The sequence below is a fragment of the Lynx rufus genome, unplaced genomic scaffold (assembly GCF_022079265.1).
Source record: "Lynx rufus isolate CCGP_SWC_20201006 ecotype Redwood Valley unplaced genomic scaffold, mLynRuf1.p SCAF_21, whole genome shotgun sequence".
Taxonomy (NCBI): Eukaryota; Metazoa; Chordata; class Mammalia; order Carnivora; family Felidae; genus Lynx; species Lynx rufus.
The window spans coordinates 18,417,953-18,443,503 of record NW_025814836.1 but is presented as its reverse complement, the minus strand read 5'-3'; the positions used below and the strand labels follow the sequence as shown (position 1 = coordinate 18,443,503).

Here is a 25,551-nt window from a genome sequence, read left to right as displayed (position 1 = left end):
CTCTGATGCAGTAGAAGCCCGACCGGTGTCTGAGCTGCTGGCTTCAACTTCTCCACCAGAGACCACTCCCATTTTGCAAAAAGGCGTGTGTCTGTACTTCTCTTTCTATGCACAACAGCTTGCAGACTGCCTCTTTTTCCTTAGATCTCTAGGGGGAATCATTACCGGGTGGTTTATGATGAAGAAGAAAGTGTCATTTTCTCCTTTGAAAGGAAAACAACGCTGGATTCGTTGGTTTCAGAGGTGAAGGTTTCCAAAGATCATTTTGCGAATGACACTCATGTATTCAGAGAACACAGAGCCACATCGTGTATTTGGTTCCAAGGCTCCTGATGACAACAGCAGGCTGCTCTGGGGGTGGACCCCGGACGAGGCCTAGGGGGGAGCTGTCCTTCATGTGGCGTATCACACTGATATGCCATCTGTTTCTAGGATGATTCCAGGAGCTGTTGAGGAGCCCATGAAAATATCCCTGCTAGGTTTTCTCCAAATTCATCTTTTTCCCTCCTTGTGTATGACAGCCGTCTATATAATAAGGCAATTTAGGAATAGGAGGACAGTGAAAACACACCTTTTAAAAAAGATGATCTTCCTGTCACCCAGATTCTCTCCTACCTGCCCCTCCCTTCGGTCCTGCTCAGGAGGCCAGCACCCGGCTCTCTCAGAGTTCATTTTCATCTCAAGGGCAGTATAAAGGATGCTGTGATGTGTTACTCAGGTTTCCACTGAGGCAGGTTTCCACTGCCCTGGGCTTCAGTTGGGCAGGGGCCCAATCTCGGCTTTATTTCTCCTTTGCAATATCCTATTCATTGAGAACCTATCAATGCAAAAGTCCCGCCACCTGCTGCCTAGGAAACAAAGATGAACACGAGATGGACCCTGCCCTCAAGGCGCTTACAGTCTAGGCTGTCAGCCTCAAGAGTGAGCCATGGTGGCAGTCCAGCTTTCCGGGGCTTAAGCAAAGTGTTTTAAAGTGTTGACACCCTTTGAAAATTTTCCTTGCCAAATACAAAGGAGTAATTTCAACAGGAAAGCCAAACATTGGAAAGGGCACGCCGAGGAATTGCATCACCTGATTGGCCAGAGATGCCAGACTGAGATAACATGTGATATTCTGTGATAAAGCGGGCAAGCCCCAAAGACCGTTGTTCTGCCTCCCTCTGGGCATGCGACCTTGGGCAATGCTCTTGGCCTCTCTGAGCTTCTGTTTCCCAAACCCACCTCCCAGGTCTTTGTGAGGATTATATGAGATTGAGTGAGAAAGCTCCCAACATATACTACAAGCTCATTAAAGGGTTTCTTCCTCTCCCCTGTCCTTTCCCTGTTACTCTAGGATTTGGAGCAGAGCCCAGAACTGTACAAAACGCTAGGCTCCCGCACTAAATATGTTTGCAATCCTGGCAACATTTTAGCCCTTTCTAATTACAAAGTTTATACTCTGCCAAAGCTGAATTAGGGGTGAGGATGGAGAGAAGGGGCGGGCTAATTATAGAGACTAACACGCTGCAGTGGGGGGAGGGGAGAGGAGGAGAGCCACAGGGCCCATCACACCCAGAGGCTGAGTAATTCCGCAATAATTAGGAGATGCAGACAGGAATTCGGACATACCGAGGTAATTAAAAAAATTACTACTTCAGGGAAATACATGGGACCGATGAGAGCAAGATGAGCTATGAGCCTCTCCTGGTTTCCCCAAAGTGAGAAGTGTGGGGGAGGTTTCTGGGGCTGGGAGAGCTGCAGGCTGATGGAGTATAGGGTGAAGCCGTAACTGGACGGTGGGGACCAGGTGACCCTAGCCAAGCAGCGTGGGGTAAGTCCATGGACCTGAGCTGCAGGCAGTACTCGAGGAGGGGGCATTTCTGGAGTGGGGTAATTATTACAAGGCTAGAATGAAGCAAAAAACTGGTCAATTTCAAGAAAAAACATGCACGGCCCCTGAGGGGGGAGCACAGGTGAATCAGGATGCCAGGACAGGATGCAGTGCTCACCCAGCCTGCCATGGTGCTCCGACTTGCCTTTGGGGCAAGCCAGGACGTTCTTGGATCCTCCCTGATATCATCGACATCAGTTTGTCCACCTGATAGTCTTTGTGTTCCTCACAGATGTGTTTCTACAAAGTTTTTGAAGACCCCGATTTTCTACGAGGGTCCCCTCCGGGAGCAGCACATCATTTGTCTCATGCCAGTTCTGTATTTTTACTTTTTGGGATATACTCCCAAAGGGGCTAACAAACCAAAAGATGGAGACTATCCTATGTGTGAAGAGAGGACCGTTTGCTTGCAGAAAGCCAGTTGCTTTGAGATTCAGTAAAATTGCTATCAACTAGAATACGCGGGCCATGAGGGCAGAGGCTTGTTATGTTCTCCTTGGGGGTTCCTAGCAGCTGGGACCTACCACCTACCACATAATAGGAGCCCCCAAAAGTTTTTATGAAATGGTGAACGACTGTCATGATGGTAGTTTGGTATGGTTGATCCCCTAGGGAGGGGTTACCAGAAAGGGAGCAAACAAAGCTGGGGAGGTAGAGTGGGTATTTATTGAGGGTCCTTCAAGGCCAACCTAAGGACAGTCTTTTGAGGGGCTTGAGAAGCCACTGAGAGATTTTAGTCTTGCCATGCGCAGGGGGGCTAACAGCCTTGTGGGAATGCAGTTGAGAGATACACTAAGACAGTGCCAGAGACGTGGGGCACGTCTCCAGACCTCGTTTGTTTGGCATAATGTCAAAAGTTAAAAGCAAAGAGGGTCAGCTGGAAAAAATCTGCAGGCCACACAAGAAGGGGATCTTTGGTTTCCTTTGATGACGGCCACGGGTGTCTTCAAAGCCAATGCTTTTATTGGCGTCCGTCCTCGTCTAAACTATTTGTTCCTTCTCTTTAAGCCAGGAGAATTGTTTTTGAATCAGATCTATTTGGGGAAGGAAGAAAATGTATATGAAAGGCCCAGCAGGTTCTAATGGCTCTTCTTGCTCCGGGAAATTGAAGTCCACCACCAACATGACCTACCTATAAATGCCCCCTTAGAGACCCCCCACTGTTGTGTTCTCTGAGCCTCCAGTGGATCTTGGTAGCACAGGGGATCTGTTTTAACAGCTCTTTTCTTACCAAAGGAACCATTGCTTCTGGAAAAACAAAACCCAAGAAAACAACCATTAAAAAACAAAAAAACAGGGGCAGCTCGGTGGCTCAGTCAGTTAAGTGTCTGACTTCAGCTCAGGTCATGATCTCATGGTTTGTGAGTTCGAGCCCCATATCAGGCCCTGTGCTGACAGCCCAGGGCCTGGAGCTTGCTTCAGATTCTGTGTCTCCCTCTCTCTCTCTGCTGCTTCCCTACTCACACTCTGTCTCTCTATGTCTCTCAACAATAAATAAATGTTAAAAAATTAAAAAAAAAAAAAAAACAACAACAAAAAAACTTTCCCTTCCTCCAGCCTAGCCTAAAATGGGTCTGTGCCAGACTCCTTGAGCTTCAAGGTGTCGATTAGTTGAACACCTTTTTGTTGTCTCTCAAGGACCTTCCCAGTCTGGCTCCACCCTCTCGTCCACATTTATCTCCAGCCATCCCCCCAGATTTCCCCCACGCTCCCTCTTGACTCATCAGCTCTGCTGTAGGTGCATCATTAGACTTTGGCATATCTGAAGGAGCGCAGAAGAGGCCACCTGAAAAGACGCCACGTTGGCAAATTGATTATTTTGAATTAAGTTTACTTAAGAAACAGTTGGTGCCAGAGGACTCCTCTGATCCTCCTTTGTTCCTCTGAAAGCAGGAAATAAATCCCCTTTGTGAAAGGTGTGTTCCTTATGCCAGGAGGGTAGAAAGCATCCTTATCACCAGAAGTGGAGAATTTAGGGCCAAGAGGGTTGCCTGAAGAAACCTTGTCACTTAACTAGTTTACTGCCCCGAGCCCAAACTCCTTCCTCTTGTCAATTATCTTTTTTTAATCTTAATTAATTTTAAATTAAAAATTAATTTTTACATCTATGTTTTTAAAAAATATTTCTTTATTTGTTTTGAGAGACAGAGAGAGAGAATCTCAAACAGGTTCTGTGTTGTCAGCATGGAGCCCGACGCGGGGCTTGAACCCACAAACCATGAGATCATGACCTGAGCCGAAATTAAGAGCCTTAATTGACTGAGCCACCCAGGTGTCCCTTGTCAGTTCTTTAAAAATGTATTGTTTCTTTGTCTAAAAGGTATAAAAGCTGCCTGTCTTGGTCACTTCGTTGAGTATTATATTTTTATGGCATTCTTGTGCATACAAAATTAAATTCGTTTTTCTTCTGTTAGTCTGTTTTATGTCAATTATTAGGCCAGCCAAGGAACCAAGAAGGCAGGAATGGAAAATTTTTCCAACCATTGTATTCCCCAAATTTATAAGATTTGCTGTATAATTTTGTCATTCTGAGCATTTACTTAGGGCACGTATGTTCCTAAGTGAACATACAGGGATGTGTTCAGTTATTGGGATACAGTATATACCCTTTGTTGAATGTATTTGATTGTAAGGTAAAGTGGAATTGTAGAGGAATGTTCTGGTATAGAATAGAGGAAGCCAGGATCCCAAGGACCTGGGTTGGGGGCTCTGAGTTGTCTGGCAGGCAGGCCCTCCCAGTGGTAACCAACAGATTCCTGTGCACATTTAAGGTTTCTTTGAGATAGCACTGGTTTCCAGGAGATACCTATCTGGCAGCAGGAGAGGAAATATGGGTATTGGGGATCAAACTTACTAGCTGGGGGAACAACGTGGCTTTCTGCCCCCCTTTTCAGGAGGTGTACTTTGGTAAAGAAGGGCCTGCTGACGAACTCTAGCCACGTGGTCCTGTATGCTCAAGGGAAAGTCAAGCCAGAGGGATCTGATCTTGGAACGCTTCATGGTAGAAGATTGTCAGCAATCTTTTTTAAGAATTTTATTTATTTATTTTTGAGGGACACACACACACACAGAAATGTAACCTGCTTCCTTCAGAAAGAAAAACCTAAGCCTGAGGTTCTTGACCTTGAGCAAGCACAAAATTACCTGGAGACCTTGCTAATAAAACAGACTTCTGTCCCCTTTCTGTTTCATAAGATTAGGAATGGGGTCCAGGATTCTGTTTTTAACTGGCATGAAATGATTCTCCTCTCTCTTGCAGGTGGTTTGAGAACCACACCGTGGAAAACACTGACCCACCTTTAGCACACCGAGGAGCAGAGAGAGAAAATGAGCACTTCAGGGAATGCTAGGCAAACATTAACATCTTAATAAGTCATCCTGCCTATTTACATAATGTAAATACATATTAGCAATATATAATATTATGGAAACTATTGGTATAATGATATAAATATACTATTTACCTAGCATTTCCACCTACTTTATAGTGTGATCATTTTCTTCTTTCTTAATAAGTCCTTCAAAAAACAAAATTTTATAACACCATAATATTTAGCTGTATAAATATACTAACCTTTATTTACCTGTTCCCTGTTGTGTAATACGTTTGTTTTTCAAGTTTGATGTTGTAAAAAATATGTTGATTAGCATACTTCTCCATAAATTGTGCTCTTGTTTTTGTATATAAAATTTTTCTTTTACATTTATTTATTTTTGAGAGACAGAGTGAGACAGAGCACGAGCAGGGGAGGGGCAGAGAGAGAAGGAGACACAGAATCTGAAGCAGCCTCAAGGCTCTCAGCACAGAGCCTGACACAGGGCTCAAACTCATGAACCGTGAGATCATGACCTGAGCCGAAGTCAGACACTCAACCGACTGAGCCACCCAGGCGCCCCATCTTGCTTTTGTATTTTAAAATGAAGAAGCATTCTGGGGTGCCCAGGTGGCTCAGTCGGTTGAGTGTCCAATTCCTGGTTTCAGCTCAGGTCATGATCCCAGGGTTGTGGGATTGAGACCTGCATTGGGCTCCGCACTGAGCCTGGTTGAGATTCTCTTTCTCCCTATGCCTCTCCCCCTCTCCCCCTCCATAAAATAAAATTAAAAAATGTATAAAATGAGGAAGCATTCTGAACATTCCTATTACTCTCAAGGATTTAGTGTTGCTTTGAAATACTTGCTGTTTTCCTCCCACCGAAAAATCAGGTGGTTTGGTTCTTGTTTAATAATCAATCGTTTCTCACTCCTTGGAGACTAGCTTCCTGTTTTAACACAATAGAAATAGCTGGGTGATTCAGCTAAGAAAGGAGAGAAGTGCTTTTGTGTCACGCTAATGAGCCAACGGTGTTGTAAGTGGGACAAGGACAGTGATTGCAGGGTGCCTCAGAGAACACCGTCTCCCAAAACCAGCCAGATAAGCTTTGGTCTTTTCAGCCCACTGGTTGGTGTCAGCTACCCCAGCAACATCAAGCAGTGTATTTCAAAAAGCATTGCAGGTGGCTCAAACCTATCGTATGGTCAGGAAGTTGATAATAAATAACTCAGGCAGTCCTTGGAACCCCAAGCACCCCAGCCATCTCAGCTGGGAACATGGCGTTAATAGAAAGCTCGTGAGGGAGGTGAAAGAGTGAATGAATGACTTCTTGTGAAAGGTGGCATCTTCAGGATGTCAGTTGATCTGACTTTTTTTTTTTTTTTTTTTTTAACAAAGGTAAACCATTTGGTCTAGTTACAGCAAGTGCAAGGGCACTCTGGCCCATGGGCCATTTTAGACTTGCTTCCAACCCAGCACTAAATAGCTATTAACCTTCTTTCATGAGCAAATATTTTCAAAGACCTTCTGTGGTTAGAGGCTCTGTGTTTGGTGTTGTAGGTGCAAAAATCAGTAAGACCCAGGGTGTTATCTATCCTAGAATTGCTTACAATCTCTTGGCAGGGAGACATATAAACAATTATGATAAAATATGATAAGAGAGATATGTGCATGATGCCATGGGACCTCTTGGAATAATTCTAAGTGTTTAAGAATAAAGAGCCTTCCAAATGCCAAAAAATGGTTATCTTTTCGCTGCTAAAGATGGTTGCTCTTAAAACAGACACTATCCTAGATATTAAAATAATAACAATTATGTTTTAAATATTATGTATATAGTTCGAAGCACTGTCACAGATACAGAAGAAAATGTTGAGTCTGAGACTGGAAAGGACTTTAAGAAGTCACCTAGCACAGCCGCTCATTTTAGGGACCTCAGAGAGTGAATGACTCATCCAAAGTCCCACAATGACTTGATGGTAGAGATAGGACTATAATTTAGGTCCGATGTCTAGTGGTCCAGTGGTCTTTCTCTTACACAACTGATAGTATTTTGTGCTGAGTCCCCCTGCCCTCTCTTAGTACTCATTATTGGCATGACCTACACAGTTAGGATAGGAATTTAAGGAAGAGGTGTTTGCAAAGCTAACTAACACATTGGACATCTCATTAGTATCCATATGAGTCTGTTGACTTCCCTATGTCTTGTTCATGTAAAATAGAATTACAGTAAGGTTCTCAGATAACATTTACTCAAGTTATACATTTATGTGCCTCATTTCCCCTTACATTTAAGCCAAATAGTTTCAGGAGTACCCTAGTCTAGCTCATGTATTGGGGTACTGGTCCTTCTGGTCCAGATTATCCGCCATTTTCTTCAGCCCTGACTCACTGGGGAGAATTTCCCATCAAGGCCATTTGTAACAGAAGACACAGCTGCTGCTGATTCCTGCCAAGGGGGCCAATAAGTGTTCCCAGCTTTCCAGGGGTGGGCATATGTTGTTGTTTTTTTTTTTTTTCTCTCGGGTAGATTCTTAGGGTGGAATCACTGGGTTATTTCGTAAGAGCATGCTTAACATTTTAAGAAACTGCTAAACTGTTTTCCAAAGGAGCTGAACCATTTTTCATTCCTTGCAGCAACATATGAGGGTTCCAGTTCACCACATCCCTGCCAACCCTTGCTATTGTCTATCTGTTGATGGGAGCTGTTCTGTTGGGTGTGTGGTAAATCTCATTGCGGTGTTAGATAGGTTTTTATTCAGGTCTTTCACAGCACTTAATATAGAAATATGCAGTTTGAATCTCCAGAACAGAATGCCATGTTTCCTAAACTTACTTGCTCTTAGAATTCTCTTTTTTTTCTCCTCTGAAATGAGCGTATTAAATGCCTAACTTTCTACAGCACACATTTTGGGAAGCGTTACATCACTTTATTATAATATTATTTTTAGCTTTGTTCTCTGTGATATTTAATTATGAACAAGTGTTTACCACACAGTGATGCTGAATCAAACAGCACAGACTCAGAGGTTTGTAGAATGTGAGAGGTGAGGGAAGAGGCTGACAAGGTTGGGGTTGGCGGGTTTTTGAGAGGCAGTGGTTTTCTTGAGAAACTAAATGTCACTTTGTTTTTATCTGCACTTGATTCCCCAGCCTGGCCCAGATGGACCCCACATCTCAAGCAGAGCTAGGCTGGGCTCAAGCTGAGATCCTGGCTCCATGTTAATTGTCAAGGCGCAGTCAGATAATGATCATAATGACAACAACGACAATGAAAATCAGATCAGATTTGTATCAGTCACATCTGTGCCAGGCAGCATGCTAAGCCTTCTTCACGGATTTTCTCATGTGGGTATTTTTTATCACAACCATTTTACAGATAAGAAAATTGAGACACAGATGATTAATTGCTTGCGCTCAGGTCAGAGGAAATGGTGGAGTCAGGACTTGAACCTGGCGCCTTATGACTCCGAGTTGCTTTGAACCACTCTGTTGCATATACCCCCCTCCCACCTCCCCCCGGCAAAGGCAGTTTGAAAGAAGTCAAAAGATTTTTGTCGTTGTTGTTTTAATTATACAGCAATCGGAGGATTCTGGAAAGATTTCCAGTCCAGAGTTTGCCCCCCTGGAGTCACCACTGTCCTGGTCACCTTGCTTTCTCCTTCTCAGCTGACAGGAAATGTACACGTGTTCTCCTGTGGGAGTCTCCTTGTGTCCTTCCTTCTCTTCCAGTCCCATGGCTACCATCTTTTTCTGGGCTTAATCTCACCTTTGGATTATTACCAACCAACCACACACACACACACACACACACACACTTCTACTTAGTTTTGTCATCCCTAGGTTTTATCTTAAAAACTAGGCCGCATATCCCCACCAGGGAGATCATTCTAGATCCCTGCTTTGTGTGATATGCTGCTGTGGTCACTTCAGCAACTGTCATGGCTCCCTTCGCTCAATGGAAAATTCCCAGTCCCTGAGCAGGGCATTCAGATCGACTGCTCTTTTCTTCCCCACTGTGTCTCCTGTAAATTTTCCTTCATGCATCATCTGCTGTGGGCACGTGCTTCTTTGCTGCCCAGACAAGCTAAGCCAAGTTGTTCTCCATGACTTTGCTGATCCTTATTTCCCAGCCTGAAGTGCCTTCCTCTCAATTGCTGGCTTCTTTGAGCCCTTTCCTGCCCTTGGAAGTCCCCAGGATGCTATTTCAGCACATCCCAGCCCACGAGGACCCGCCCCTCTTCTGAACTCCTTGGGAGAGCCTACAGTCATGATGTTTTTAGCATCAGTCTTGTTTACTGTGAAATAAGTATAATAATAATCCTTGCCTCATTGGGTTGTTGTCCTGGTTAAAAGGCCTAAAGCACATGATACATTTAGCATAGCACCTGGGCACAAAGCCACGAGGCAAGTATTCAATAAATAAAAGATAATATTGTTAATAATTAAGATTGTCATTTTTATTACTGTATGATGCTTTGTGTTGTTTTATCTGACTCTTTCATGAGGAGCAGTCCTCTTGAGAATGGGGCTCAGGTCAGGTCGGTATCTATCACAATGCCTCAAGCACCAAAGATCCTGTTGGATGTTTGTGGGGGATAGGCACCCAAAGCCCAACCTGTGAGTCAGAAGCTTGATGTCACTCTTAGCTCTGCAGGCAACTCAGCGTGTGACCTTGAACTTGTATCTTTGGAGTCCAGTGTCTTCCACCTTGTACATCATCCTTAAGGCTCTTTGTGAACTTCAAATCCAATCCTTGATGCTGGTTCTCTGTGTTTATTTGGACACATTCTTTAATTTCCTTGAAGCCTTGGCTTTCATCCTACATGAAATAGAGAGAATAATCTTGCTTCACTGTTGGCTGTGAGAATAAATGAGGTATTGCTTTTCAGTGAATGGTTGCTCTTGTGGTTGTTTTATTATTGTTCTTCAGTTGATAAACGCTTGGCTTGTCAATGGTGTTGAATGTGTTAGTTTACTGGGGCTGCCATAACCAAGTTCAACAACTTGGGTGGCTTAAAGAAATTCACTATCTCATGGGTCTGAAGGCTAGAAATCCACAATCAGGGTTGGTTCCTTCCAAGGCCAGTGAGGGAGACTGTTCCAGGCTTCTCTGTTGGCCTCAGGCATTCCTTGGCTTATGGATGGCACGCTCCCTGTGTCTTGACCTCATCTCTCTCTTCAGATGGGTCTCTGAGTCCACATTTCCCTTCTTTATAAGGTCACACCAGTCATACTGGATTAGAGCCCACCCCAATGACCTCATCTTGACCCAATTACTTCTATAAAGACCATATTTCCAAATAAGGTCACATTCTGAAGTACTGGGGTTTATGGCTTTGGTGCACCTTCTTGGGAGATCACGTTTCCGCCCATCGCACTGAAAGTGATTGATGGTTGTATTCTCTAGAAAATGCTTTGCTGGAAAAATAACTTGGCATTTCTCAATGGAAGAGAAAACAACCCACAACACCTGACAGGGATTCCTCCCTACTCTTCTGCACTAGTCACTCACAGCAGCTCATTTCCCTGGATCAGATGAGTGGAATCAGCTTTGAGGAAGATCTGCATCTTTCTGCAAAACACGAGTCCAGGACCTCTGCCCCTCGAGACAGTTCCCACGTGTACTTTTAGAATTGCAAATCTATCGTTTCTGGTTCATGACATTTTTGCAGAGCCCCCAGGATGGAAATAACACACAAGATCTCAGGCAGTTGGCATTCTTTCTCTGTTTTTTTTTTTTTTTATAGCACTTTGCAAAACTCTCATGCTGTAAACATGCGATTTATAGTCCTTCTGTGGTTCCTAAATGGATATAATAAAAACAGATTTAGAATATTATTCTGACATGGTTCAGGCCAGCATGGTCTAATACAAATTTATTTACTGGGGTGGGTGAAAAATCTGAAAAGATAAAGTGAGAATCAGTCCTTAGTAAATCTTTCTTGCTAACTCTCATGATCCTTTCTGAGAAGGCAGCCCACTGGTGGAGTCCTTGGGGTGTTTGTGGAAAATGCGGATTTTCAGGTACCACCCCCCACTTCGCAGGTTCAGAGTCTTTGGAGGAGGGGTCCTGGGATTTGCATTTCTAGTAAGTCCCTCAAGCCCCTGTCATTCTGGCTCACCCTTTGTTTGAGAACCCCTGGTCTCCGGCTTCGTCCAGAAGACATATGTTTTGTTTTTGAGACAGATGAGTTCCAGAACTGGAGTCTGTCCAGGGCTGAAGGTGAGAAGAGCTGGGCAGGCAGGTGTGGGGCGGGGCACCCAGGGATGTGCCGTCAGCACGGTGAGGATGAGTGTGTGCAGTCCGTTGTGGGGTAGCATCTGCTGAGCTTGGTGAGAAAGGTCCATGTGGATTTCAGATGGGACAGGGAAGGTTGTAAAGGTTGAAGGCACATATACATGACAGCAGGTGGGTTGAGCTGGGGAGTGGGTTTCTGGCAGCCCCAGTGAAGGAGTCTGGCAGCCAGGGAGAGTTGAAGTGGGGTCCTGTGTGCAGGAGGGGCCTTGCCTCCACCCCTGGGGGCTGCTCAATGAGAAGCTGGGGAGCCCCCCACCCCAGGGAGCTGTGTGCAGATTAAGATTCCTGAACTTGAACCAGCCCCTCTGTGTGCTCTGGGAATCTGCATTCTAAAGCCCTCCGGGTGATCTAATGTGACACTCCCTTTGAATAGCATTTGGAAGGCACAGGGGCCATGGAAAGAACTGACCTTGGGAATCAGTGGGCCTGGCGTTGGGTCCTAGCTATTTGACCTTGACCTGACTCCATCTGAGCCATAGTTTCTTTATCTGTAAAACGAAAGTACAAATACTTTCTTCTTGTTTTGATTGTTGTGAGAGTTAGGGCTAAGGGATGTGACACATTAGAAAAAATGTTTTTTAATGTTTATCTTTATTTTTGAGATGGAGAGAGACACAGCATGAGCGGGGGACAGGCAGAGAGAGAGAGGGAGACACAGAATCGGTAGCAGGCTCCAGGCTCTGAGCTGTCAGCACAGAGCCTGACACGGGGCTCGAACTCATCACCTGCGAGATCATGACTTGAGCTGAAGTCGGCTGTTTAACGGACTGAGCCACCCAGGTGCCCCAGGGATGTGACACATTTAAGCACAGTTTCTGGCACACAGTAGGCTTCATTAAGTGGTGACTCCAAACCTTGTGAGAACTGAGATTCAAGAATTTAATTGGTGCAGGGTGTGGTAGTCATGGGGCATAAGAATCAACAGGTGGCCCAGGGATTTGACTCGGCTCTGACAATACAGTGTCCCGGTTTCTAGAATTGGGGCTACCAAAAAAAAAAAAAAAACAGCAACAATAATGTCAGGGCCTCAACAGTGTTTACCATGCAGGTCTGATACTGTGCTAAGCATTTTATGAACAACCTTATGAGTTAGGTACTCTTGTTATCCCCATTTACAGATGAGAAACCTGAGGCTCAGAAAGACGTGAGCATGGTCACACAGTCCTTATGTGGCAGACTCAAGCCCTCTGGCTCTGGGTCTTCAGCAGCTTTTCCTGCCTAGTTAAGTCAAGTCCAAGGTCAGAGTGGCCTTCAAACCACAGTGCTGAGTCTTTGGAGAAATGGTCCTGGATATTTGCCTCACCTTTCTAGATGTAAAATCATATGGCCGCTTCATAGCAAAGTTAGAAAAGCTGGCATTTTCCTAACAGAAGCTGGTATGTAAGAAACCTACCCTGTTGCCAAAGGTTTGGTAAATTCTAACAGAAAATCTGTGGTACAAAATCGCCTTGTATTGAGAATCCCTTGCCTGCTTTCTATTTAGTCCTTGTGTTGAGTTGACGCCCTTCACAGGTTCATCAACCCTTCAAAGGGCCTCTCTGACCCTCTGCTTTTTCTCCCCTTACTCTTTGTCTCACTGATTCAGTCCTTATTCATTCGATACCAATCTGAACGTCTAATCAAGATTTCTTCCACCTAACCCCTGAAGCACTGGCATTAGTAAATATATTTGTTTAATTCTGAGAGTATTTTGTGAGAATTTCTGCATTTTGTAACACTGCTCTCTCCCTTCTCTGCACTCCCAGGGCATAACCTTCAGTAGCAGAACAAATCAGGCCAGCCAGCAAGCTGCCAAGTCCTGTGGGCTCCTTGTCAAGGAAAACAGCTGGCCCCATTTCTAATCAACATCTCCCCCACAAAAACACTGCTGGGTCACTGAAGGAGACTAGACTAGAATTTGAAACTTTCCAAAGACTTGCAATAGACATTGAGTGCAAAAGGATACTTACTTTGTCTTTGCCTGCATCTGCTCTATTTGGGAGACGAGAAGGAGAATCACCCAAGGAGTCACACGAACAGATTCTACATTTAGACCTCTACATATATAATGGGTGATGGTTATTGAAACAGCCCAAACCTCTACCAAGGAGTGAGAGATATAGCTTGAGAGGTGACCAGGCAGTCCCAGGACTAAGCAATGGATGACTACAAGTACCAGGACAACTATGAAGGCCATGCCCCCAGTGATGGCTATTACCGTGGCAACGAGTCCAACCCAGAGGAGGATGCACAGAGTGATGTTACAGAGGGCCACGATGAGGAGGATGAGATCTATGAGGGGGAGTACCAGGGCATCCCTCACCCAGATGATGTCAAGGCCAAGCAGGCCAAGATGGCACCCTCCAGAGCCGATGGCCTTCGGGGCCAAGCTGACCTGATGGCTGAGAGGTTGGAAGACGAGGAGCAGTTGGCCCACCAGTACGAGAACATCATCGAGGAGTGTGGCCACGGGCGTTTCCAGTGGATCCTCTTTTTCGTCTTGGGTTTGGCCCTGATGGCCGATGGAGTGGAGGTGTTCGTGGTGAGTTTTGTCCTGCCCAGTGCAGAGAAGGACATGTGTCTGTCCAGTTCCAAAAAAGGAATGCTCGGTAAGTAAAATTTCCAAAGATCATTCTCTCTGTGGCATTAAATTATGAAGGGGAAAGAGCAGTAAAACTTGTATAGCACCTGTTACTATTAGACACCTTAAATCTATGACAATTCCCTTGCGATGCTATCACTTTACATCCATTTTGCCTTTAAGATATTTTTGTCTCAGAGAAAATTAATTGGCTCAAGTTTACCCAGCTAGTAAGTATTGGAGCTTGGATCCCTGCTTAGGTCTTCCTGAATCTCAACTTCTTGGTTCTTTTTCCAAATCTCATTGCCTTTTTGAGAGTCACATTTCTCTCATCTTCGTATTAAAACCACCATCTTCTACATTCAAATGACAAATACATTTTGTGAGTGGTAGGCCAGAGGCCTCTTCCTCTCTGTCCTCTCTGTGTCCTTCTAGAATCCAATGGCACCTGCTCCTGGTTTTTCTTGTATGTAAGTGTTAGTGGGCTGACTGCCCGTGTGCCTTGGGGATGTTTGCTGGGCTGAGCACACCCCCAGAACCCCTGCAGGCCACTGGGGATCACACTGTGAAGCACAGATGAATTGTACAGGAGGCAAGACCAGCCTTGCAAATCAGTAATGAGACTAGCAACATCAGAACCAAGCATCAGATGTCAGAGCCTGAGACAGAGGATTTTGTGTAGAGAGAGGCTGGCACGAATGGCGTGGTGTAGAAGAGACTGATCATAATACAGACAAGGATTTGCCTCGATCATTAAATGTCTTGCAAAACATATCTATTCTCTAAACTTGAAGTCCGTATGATTGATTATTTAACGAACATACAGTTATTGTGAACTTGCTCTGAGTCATGTTCTTAACCCTCAAGAACTAAAAATCTATCTAGCAACTTAGCTCATTCATTCAACAAATATTTATTATGTATATACTGTGTGCCAGTCTCTGTGCTCAGCCCTTGGGGAGAAAATACTGAACTAGACAGACATAGTCCCTGCCTCTCAAAGAACTTACACACAGCAGGACAAACAGGCATTGTGTTAACGATGCGTTGACAGACAAACACAGAGGGTTATGTAATTACTGTAGAGACGAGTGCTATGAAATGCCTCGTGTGGTTCTCTTCCCCGGTACTAGCTTTAAAGTAAGGGTTGGCAGACATGTTCTATAAAGATCCAGAGAGCAAATATTTTAAACTTTGCAGGTACAGATAGTCTCTGTGACCACTACTCAACCCTGCCTTGGCAGCACAAAAGCAGCCATAGACAACACACAAACACATGGACGTAACTGTGTCCCAATAAAACTTTATTTGCAAAAAAAGGCAAAGGGCCAGATGTAGCCTCTGGGCTGCGTGGTTTGCCGGCCCTGATTCAAAGCCACTATTAATAAGATTGGGACATTAAAATAAAGAAAACATCTGCAATAAAGACTCATTTCTGGAAGCTTTTCAAGTTTGTTTTCTCCATTTCTGCTTAACTAAGGGGACACTGAAAATAATTAAATTGCGTCAGGTGTGATTGTTAGGGAACCCAAAGAGGCTGCGTATGTACAAGCAGAAGGAGTAACTTGAGGAACAAGAATATTTCCCAAAGTTTTTATTTTTATGTATTTAAAAAAATTTTTTTTAACGTTTTATTTATTCTTGAGACAGAGAGAGACAGCATGAATGGGGGAGGGTCAGAGAGAGAGGGAGACACAGAATCTGAAACAGGCTCCAGGCTCTGAGCTGTCAGCACAGATCCCAATGCGGGGCTCGAACTCACAGACTGCAAGATCATGACCTGAGCTGAAGTTGGACGCTCAACCGACTGAACCACCCAGGCGCCCCTACCCAAAGTTTTTAAACACCAACAGAAGTTTAGTTGCTTTTTTTTATTTTTTATTTAAAAAAATTTTTTTTAATGTTTTATTTATTTTTGAATGAGACAGAGTGTGAGCGGGGGAGGGGCAGAGAGAGAGGGAGACACAGAATCTGAAGCAGGCTCCAGGCTCGGGGCTGTCAGCACAGAGCCCGAGGTGGGGCTCGAACCCACGGACTGTGAGATCATGACCTGAGCTGAAGTCAGACGCTTCACTGACGGAGCCACCCAGGCGCCCCAGTTTAGTTGCTTTTTAAAATTTCTTTCTTTTTTTTTAATAAGGGCAAAAACCAAAACAGACCCCAAGCCTCCAACCAAACCATACAGTCCCCAGTTGATGTAAACATACCCACGGCATTGATTTGTTTTGTGGTATTCTCAACAGAAAACCTGGGTCCCTGTCAGGCCAAGTTGGCAATGTCAGTAATAATTTCATGTCCCCTTGGTCTCTCTGCCACCTTGGTGCCTGGCAGTCTCATAACAGAGCTGTCACGGCTCCTGACAGCTCCCCGCGCAAATGCTGGGAGTCGAGGGAACGTGGTCCTAATCTGGAGAGTTCGTGTTTGTGCAATTTTGCTTTCAGTGTTTGCCAAGAAGGTGCTATGACTCAGCCCAAGAAGGGCAGGGAAGACTTCCCATGCACTCAGGGGGCCCCCTTTGTGGGCAAGGAAATGGATCCGGGGAGGTGGATGACGGGAAGGTCTCCAGGGACCAGCATTTCCACATGCTGTTTCTTCTGACCTTCGTGGTCACCATGGTGGTTAGAGAGCAGTTTCATCCTGTTCATACGCATCAGGAAACAGGCTTGGAGAGCCATATCCTAGGTTACACAGTAATCATTGCTGGAGCTGGGATTCCAACCCAGGTCTGTCTGGTTTCAAGGTCTGCACTCGTTCTGCTACACCATACTGCCTTTCGCTCAGACACGGTCTTGGGAAAAGAGGTTACGCCATGGGGCGGGTCTGCTTTCCATGTCTTCAGGCACCTGGTAGGTTGCTTAGAGTACCATAGACTGCTTCCCACAGAGAGGCAGCATGGTGTGACAAATGATGGTGTGGGCGCTGGCGTCTGGCCACGAGGGTTTGGCCACTGGTATGTCATTTATCAGCTAGTGACCTTGGGCAGGTCGTAAATTCTCCGAGTTTCCCGTATGTGGATGAGGGTGATAACACTTGGTGTGTGTGTATGTGAGGACTAAGTGACATAAAGCTGGTAAAGCAACCAGCTCTCCGTAAGTCCTGAACCACTGTTAGTTGTCGTTACTGTGTATCCTGACATTCTCCTTCCCAGCACTGGCCGCAAGTGACAGTCGCAGTGATACAGGAGCAGCATGCACTCTGGAGTCAGGTGGCCTGGGTTTGAGTCTTAATAGGATGATTTGGGGAAAGTTGCCTCACTTCTCCGAGCCTTGGTTTCCTTGTCTGCAAGATGGAGATTGACAATAGGATCTACTTTATAGGGTTTTGTGACGATTCAGTGAGTTCGATGTATTTAACTTGCCTGAAACAGTGCTTGCACATAATAGGTGCTCAAGATATCTCAGTTGTTGTTGTTGTTGTTGTTATACAGTTTTTATTCTTACTAAACTGATGGCTTGATAATGATGAACCACCCAAATTCAGGGCTACATCTTCTCAGGTGATGACATTGCATATTTTTTTTTTTTTCAGCCTAAATTATTTATTGCAGGCTTTTAAGATCAAGCTGCCCTCCCTTGGCTGGTGACAATGCCTCCTCGTTCAATGCTAACCCAGTTCTAGCTCTCTTTCTCTTTCCTCTGTGTGTGTGTGTGTGTGTGTGTGTGTGTGTGTGTGCGCGCGCGTGTGCGTGTGTGTGTGCACGTGCGTGCGTGCATACACACGTGTGTTTGTATGTGTTTAACACTTAATGTTTTAAGAGCAGTTTTAGCTTCACAGCCAAACAGAGAGGAAGGTACAGAGATTTCCGGCATGTCTCTGCCCCTACATGTGCCTGGTCTCCTTCCATTACCAATATCACCCCACCAGACTGATACATTTTTTTATAATTGTATAACCTACATTGACACATTGCTGTTACCCAAAGTTTGTACTTTACTTTTGATTGGTAAATTAAAATTGTACTTTACTTTTAATTGGGCTGACTCTTGGTGTTACACATTCAATGCAATGACATGTATCTATTATAATAGTATCATACACAGGTAGTTTCACTACCCTAAAAAATCCTCTGTGCTCTGCGCATTCAGCCTTTCCCTGACTCTGACCCCTGGAAACCACTGATTTTTTTTTTCTGTTTTTGTAAGGTTTTGCCTTTTCCAGAATGTTATAATAGTTGGGTCACACAGTATTTATGTAGCCTTTTCACACTGCCTCCTTTCACTTAGTAATTTGCATTTACATTTCTTGCAAGTCTTTTCATGGATTGATGGCTCATGTCTTTTTAGTGCTGAATAATATTCCATTGTCTGGATGCACCACAGTTTATCCGTTCACCTACTGAAGGACATCCTGGTTGATTCCAAGTTTTGACAGCTACGATAAAGCTTCTATAAACATCTGCGTGCAGATTTTTATGTGGACATAAGGTTTCAGCTCCTGTGGATAAACACCAAGGAGTGTGATTGCTGGATCACATAGTAAGAATACGTTTGGTTTCGTAAGAAATTGCCAGTCGTCCAAAGAGGCGGTACCACTTTGCATTCCCATCAGCAGTGAATGAGAGGTCCTGCCACTCTGCGTCCTCACCTGGGTTTGGTGTCGTTGGTGTCTTGGGTTTTGACCACTCTTACACGTGTATCTCCTTGATGTTTTCACCAGCATTTCCCTGATGATGTACCATGCAGAGCATCTTTTCCTATGTTTATTTAGCAAATATGTATCTTCTTTTGTGAGTGTCTGTAAAGGTGTTTGGCCATTTTTAAATGAGGTGCTTCCTGATTGTTGAGTTTGAAGAGTTCTTTGTACATTTTGGCTAACGGTCCTTTTTCAGGATGTGTGTTTTGCAAATATTTTCTCCTAGTCTGTGACCTATCTTCTCCTTTGGACTCTGCTTCTTTTATAAAGAAACAGAAAGAAAGTGATGCCCCTAGACTTGACTCCTCCTTGATGTTCCAGGAAGAGAATTCAGTAAGAGAACATTCTTTACCCCAAAATTCAGACCTCAAGTCGTAGAGTATTTTGTTATTTTCTTCCTGGAATCAAATGAATCAGTTCAGAAAATAAGAGAAGTATCCTTAGGCCAGGTAACAAAAATATCTGGGTGTCCCTGTGCCTCTTTCCTGAGCTTTTAGAAAGAAGAAAGGTGAGCTTCTTCAAGTGTGGAGGTTTAGAGGGTCACTTATCCAGAACTGTCTTTCTTCAGGAAGAAAAAGTCTAGGAGAACATTGTCAGCGACGAAGGCCCTATCCTGCTAACTCTCAAGCAGATGGTCTCCTGTTAATTAAAATGTTCATTCAGTTGCCCCTAGGTGGCTCAGTCGGTTAAGCATCTGACTTTGGCTCAGGTCATGATCTCACGGTCCGTGAGTTTGAGCCCCGTGTCGGGCTCTGTGCTGACAGCTCAGAGCCTGGAGCCTGTTTCAGATTCTGTGTCTCCCTCTCTCTGTGCCCCTCCCCCACTCACGCTCTCTTTCTCTCCCCAAAATAAATAAACATCTAAAAAATTTATTTATTTATTTTTTTAATTTTTTTTCCAACGTTTTTTATTTTATTTTTGGGACAGAGAGAGACAGAGCATGAACGGGGGAGGGGCAGAGAGAGAGGGAGACACAGAATCGGAAACAGGCTCCAGGCTCCGAGCCATCAGCCCAGAGCCTGACGCGGGGCTCGAACCCACGGACCGCGAGATCGTGACCTGGCTGAAGTCGGACGCTTAACCGACTGCGCCACCCAGGCGCCCCTAAAAAATTTTTTTAAATGTTCATTCATTATTACTTTTAAAACTACTGGGGCACCTGGGTGGCTCAGTTGGTTAAGTGTCCAATTTCAGCTCAGGTCATGATCTCACGGTTCGTGAGTTCGAGCCCCACATCAGGCTCTGTGCTGACAGCTCAGAGCCTGGAGCCTGCTTCTGATTCTGTGTCTCCCTCTCTCTCTGCCCCTCCCCCACTCCCACTCTGTCTTTGTCTCTCTCTCAAAAATAAACATTAAAAAAAATAACAAACAAAACTACTGGATATTACCACATGCCTGATGTGTCCTCTATTCGGTGGCAACACCAAGAGGGCAAGTCAAGGCACTCGGTGAGTTTTATTTTTCTCCATATATGTGTGCGTGTGCTTAGTAACATTATTACAAGAACAGTTTTTCGGTAGTTTATCACAAAACAAGAAGGAACACTCTGCATACTACTTTTCTGACCTAAGAACAATTTTTTGTGCAATAATACTACTTTGTTTTCAAAACCATGACTTCCTTGCACGCAGTGCATCAAAGGAAATCAATGCAGGTCTACTGCTTTTCAGTAACTGCTTGCTTCCAGAGTGTGGTTCAGAACATCTCAAGAATAGAGGACTCTGGCAGGGCCTGTCTGCACACTGCAAGACAGAGAAAAATGCTTTTATTTATTTAAAGGTCACTTTTGAAAAGTTAAAAATGGGTGGGGGGGGCGGATATCCAATACCTAATGTCCATCTGTACTATGGGTTTAATTACATTTATTTTTTTGCAGTTTTATGTTTTGCTTTTTTTTTTTTTTAGTGTGAGTGTAGTTGACACAACTCAATGAGTTTCATTCTAAAGGCAGAACTAGAGCTCACACAAGAAATAGAAAATATGAAATAGCGTGACGAGACTCGCAGTGCCGCATTTAATGTTACCCCTGTTGCCCAGATATGAAGGGAAGAAAGTCCGTTTAAGGGATGGAGTCCGAGCTCGGGCCGTCCAGAAGTCTTCCTCTGGGATCCCGTGATCTTAGGTGGTTGGCGGAAGAATCCACATTTCTTTTTAATCCCTTTTCATGTAATATTGATGTATTTTCCACGCAAAGAGATGGGACTGTGTTTGGTGCTTTCTTTTTAACATTTTTTAAATGTTTATTTTATTTTTGAAAGAGAGAGACAGGACGTGAGCAGGGGAGGGGCAGAGAAAGAGGAAGGCACAGAATCTGAAACAGGCTCCAGGCTCTGAGCTGTGAGCACAGAGCCCGACGTGGGGGCTTGAACTCACAAACCGTGAGATCATGTCCTGAGCCGCTGTCCAAGGCTTAACTGCCTGAGCCACCCAGGGGCCCCTGTGTTTGGTGTTTTCAACGGAGTTGTTTGCATCTCAATGCCTTGTTTCCTTGCAGCTAGGATGGCATTTAATATTGGTGACACAGAGGACATACCAATGGCATCCTCCTCTGCCTGCAGTGGGTAAATCGATACCAAAGTCTCCCCATAATTGCAAAAACGCCCCAGTTGTGGTCTCTTCCCACCTTCATGCTGACCAAAAAGCAAGAGTGTCCCATTTTCAGGCAAGAGTTCCATTTTTGCCTTCAGAATTTTGATTTCCTGGAAGGGTCTAGATGCTCGGTATGTATTTTATTGGCTCTTAGTTTTTTCTTGCCATCTGCTGTGGGACAGCTCAGGGAGACCCAAATTACCTTTAGACAGTAATTTAGAGCCTAAGAGAGGATGCTGTGAGGGCATGGAGTGATGTCACATGGGGTGGATTCACGAGAATACATTTTGAGCTGCATTTCCACAGCTGCTCTGAGATGGATGTATTACTTGGGTGTCATGAAAAATTATCGTTTAATTGTTTTATGTGTGAATTCCTGATGAACATCAGATAAGAGCATTTGATTTCTGAACCACTTTTTCTTTAGCCCTGAATTCAGAGTGTCGGTTCCTGAAAAGAGGGGCCACTCTGTGTCCCAGGGCCTGGCACAAAATAGGTGTTCAGTTGAGTACTTACCACCGTGAAAATAAATACTCTTTATGGCAAAATCCACCAGTAGGAATTTCCATATATACATATGTTTTGTGTGTGTGTGTGTGTGTGTGTGTTATTTATATGAGCTGTTCTTATTTATATCTTTAGATCATGGGATTCTTTAGAAGAAAAGATAAGGGCTCCCTTAATAGAGTTCACACTGACCGCCATATTTAGGAGTGTGGGCTTGATTCCACAGGCATTGAAGAGCTATTTAATGAGGAGCTATTGATTGCCTTTGAGAAAGGGAATGGCAAGGTGGGACCTGGGGTTTAGGAGGATCACTCTACCAGAGTGGCTTTGGTACTGGGAGTCGTTCTTAAGGATGAATTAATGATCTTAAGATCTTAAGGATGAGATTCTGAATTGGTTCTGGAGCTTCTGGAATTGGCTTTCTAGTCTGATTAGGTTTAGACACGATGGACTATTTCCAGTAGTGATCGCCAGTGGTGTGATGTGGCAACAGAGACACACAAAATATCATCCTTGGATACTCCTCATTAAACATTTTGAAGAGGCAAGGTGACCATGTGTATAATCCCTTGGAATTTTTTGTCTAACTAACGAGTATAATGAGCTTGGTGGAGTCAGAGCAGCAATCTGAATAGTCTGATTCTGGAAGACTGTAGTGTTTCCAAAAGTGAAATAGGTAGGAAGCCTGCTAAATTGTCACTTGTTCTGTATAAGCAGAAAAATTCTAGGTAAAGTGAACAAAGCTCCAACTTGTGTCATAAAAATAGCATCCCGTCAATTTTCAGACTTGATCCAGTTTACAGATCCAGAACTCCTTTCGTGAAGAGGGAGGCTGAGTCCCCATGAGGAAGGATACCAGTATGTACTGAAAACATACTTCCCCCCAGTCTTCCCAAGGGACCTATGGTCTTTTTACCAGAGTAACTGTGCACTGGGAAAAAGGAAGTACGACCTCTTGAGGGTTGAAATGGCTCTGAGATGGCTCTAATCCCAGGAGACCCAAACATTCCTGTGGTTCACCAGAAAGAGTGGGGGCTCATGGAGGTCGGGCGATCTGTGGAGATTTAGCTCAGGCCCCTCTCACAGAAGGCTCAGTGGGTCCCCAAACCCTCCTTTGGTTATTACCCCAGTTCTGGAATGCGCAATTGGGGTAGACCTACTCAGCAACTGGCAAAACCCCTACATTGATGAAGAATGGATTGTCAGGGAGACTAGATGTAGGAGAGCTGACAGAAGGTCCCGGAATAGCCCAGGGGAGAAGTGTGTGGTCCCTGGGCTAGTATGGGAAGGAAATAGTAGATAGCATTTGAGTGTTTTGAAAAATTGAGATTTTTATATAGAGCTTTAAAGTATTTCTGCTATAAGCACCATTTTTTTGTGTAATTTATGCAAGGAAGGAAACAGAGGGCCCAGGCAAAGAAGACAATCCCTCTTTAAGAGATTTACACCTTTCCACAGCCGGTTGAATTTATTATAAGATAATTGCATTCATAGCAAAGTGTTGGCTATTACAAAGCTGACAAGTAAATGCAACTTTTTGGTAATAAATATACAATGAATAAAAAGAATTTCCTATATAACCAACCAACCCACCAGCCAAACAACCATCCAAAAAACCAGCATCATGTTCTCAAGATTAAGGTGTTTTTTTTCTCCACAATTAACCATTGGGGTTAAGAAAAAAAATCTTACAAGGAGAACTTCTTGCAAAGAAAACCCTCACTTTCATGATGTGGGATCCAGATTAACTATGGATTTAGCTTTGAGTGGGACGCTTTTCCACTTGTCTACAGCTGTGTCCATTTTTGTGTTTTTCCACTTACTCCTACATCAGAGGATAGTGCCTACCTCGATCTCAAAGCACTTGTGTCAATGACTTCAAATTATTAACTGCTGATTCAAACTTACGGATCCTGGGCTTTACTCTGATTTTAATCTAGATTGAATCAAAGGTATTTGGAGCTTATGCATGTGTAGTTTTTAGTTTCACTTGGAATAAATGGCATTGTCTGGAGAGAGAGGGAGATAGAGAGACAGAGACAGAGAGAGGAAGGAGAGGGCAACAGAGGATGGCATTTACCCCCTGGGGTTGCTGAGGGAATTAAATGGAATCACCCATGCTAACCATGCAATTCAGGAGAGGCACACAGTAGGTGCTTGGTCAGTATTCACCTTGCTCCTCCGATCCATCTGCAAAACTGATGTTTTAGCTTCTGACTTGTTTTAACCTTGGTTAGGGCAAGGATATCTCAGCCAATTCTTTCTACTGTCCTTGCAGAACATCTCCTTCGGCAATGAGACCTTCAAAGACTTGAAGGATTTTTTTTTGCCACTACAGTTATATGCACACTCCTTGAGACCTTGTAAACAAAAGATGTTTGGTAACTATCGCCTTATTGATTATCAGAATAAAAATGTTGTGGTTATTTATTTACACTGACCTACCTGTATTTATGTTTATATTTGCCCCCATCATGGAAAACTTCAGCAAATTTAAAAACGCTCATAAGGCTGTTAATCCACATATTTGAAAATATGATCCCCAGACCATGGAAAATACAACAGGAATGAATGAGGGCAATTTCTAAGTAGACTGGTGTATTTACTGGGAATGGAGGAGAAGTTTCAGGGTTGGGCATAGGCTACATAGATAAGTAGTCCATTCCCTGTAAAAGGATATGAAGCCTTTGATATGAGTGGCCCAATCAAGGGGAGCCTGGAATGGATCTCTCACGGCATCTTAATGGGCTTTGTTCTGGCTCTATATTGCTGAATACCAAACAAACACACCAAAACCTTCACACCATTTTCTTTGCTAATGAACCTGCAGTCTTGGCAGACATCTGGCCTCTGCTCCTCTTGGCATTACCTGGGGCAACTGGAGGGTGGAACTAGAATCATCCGAAGGTTCACTCACACACTTCTGGTGCCAAGGCTGGGAAGACACAAACATCTGGGGGCTGCTTATGTTATACGATCTCTCTGTGCCAACAAGGCAGCCTTCAAAGCAGCTAGATTTCATACTTGCTGGCTCAGGGTGGCCAACATGCATTTCCTGGAAGAGAAAGATAAGCAAAAGCCATATTGTGTTTTTTTCTTCCTAAATTTTTATTTAAATTTCAGTCGGTTAACATACAATGTAATACTAGCTTCAGGCATACAATATGGTGATTCAACACTTCATACATCCGCTGGTGGCTCCTCAGGACAAGTGCACTCCTTAGTCCCCCGTCACCTATTTCACCCACCTCCCCACCCGCCTGCATTCTGGTAACCAGCAGTTTGTTCTCTGTAGTTAAGAATCTGTATCTTGGTTTGCTTCTCTCTTCTCTCCCCGCCCCCTTCCCGCCCCTGCTTCCTCATTTGTTTCTTAAATTCCACATATGGGTGAAATCGTGTGGTATATGTCTTTCTCTGACTGACTCATTTCGCTTAGCATGATACTCTCTAGCTCCATCCGCATCATTGCAAATGACGAGATTTCACTCTTTTTATGGCTGAGTAGTTGTATTCCATTGTATGTATATACCACTGATTCAAAGGGATATATATACCCCGATGTATATTGCAGCACTATCTCCAAGAGCCTAATTATGGACACAGCCCAAGTGTCCATCGATGGATGAATGGATAAAGGAAATACATAGATACACATATACAAAGCCATATTGTTTTTTGTGACGAAGTCTGAGAAGGCAGGCAGTGTTACTTTCTCTACATTCTATTCGTTGAGGCCATCATAAAGACCTTTCCCATTTCAACAGGGAGGGGAAATAGTCTCT

General features: G+C 44.1%; 1 protein-coding gene across 3 annotated transcripts in view; it reads left to right on the top strand.

Annotated features, from left to right (window-relative positions):
- The first annotated feature begins 13,619 nt into the window (after positions 1–13,619).
- The window catches only part of SV2B (synaptic vesicle glycoprotein 2B), a 79,417-nt gene continuing 67,485 nt past the window's right edge, over positions 13,620–25,551 (top strand). For all 3 annotated transcript variants that reach the window (XM_047086802.1, XM_047086801.1, XM_047086800.1), the window contains exon 1: positions 13,620–14,070. In XM_047086802.1, coding sequence (XP_046942758.1) covers positions 13,620–14,070 — 451 coding nt within the window. The remainder of the gene's footprint in view (positions 14,071–25,551) is intronic.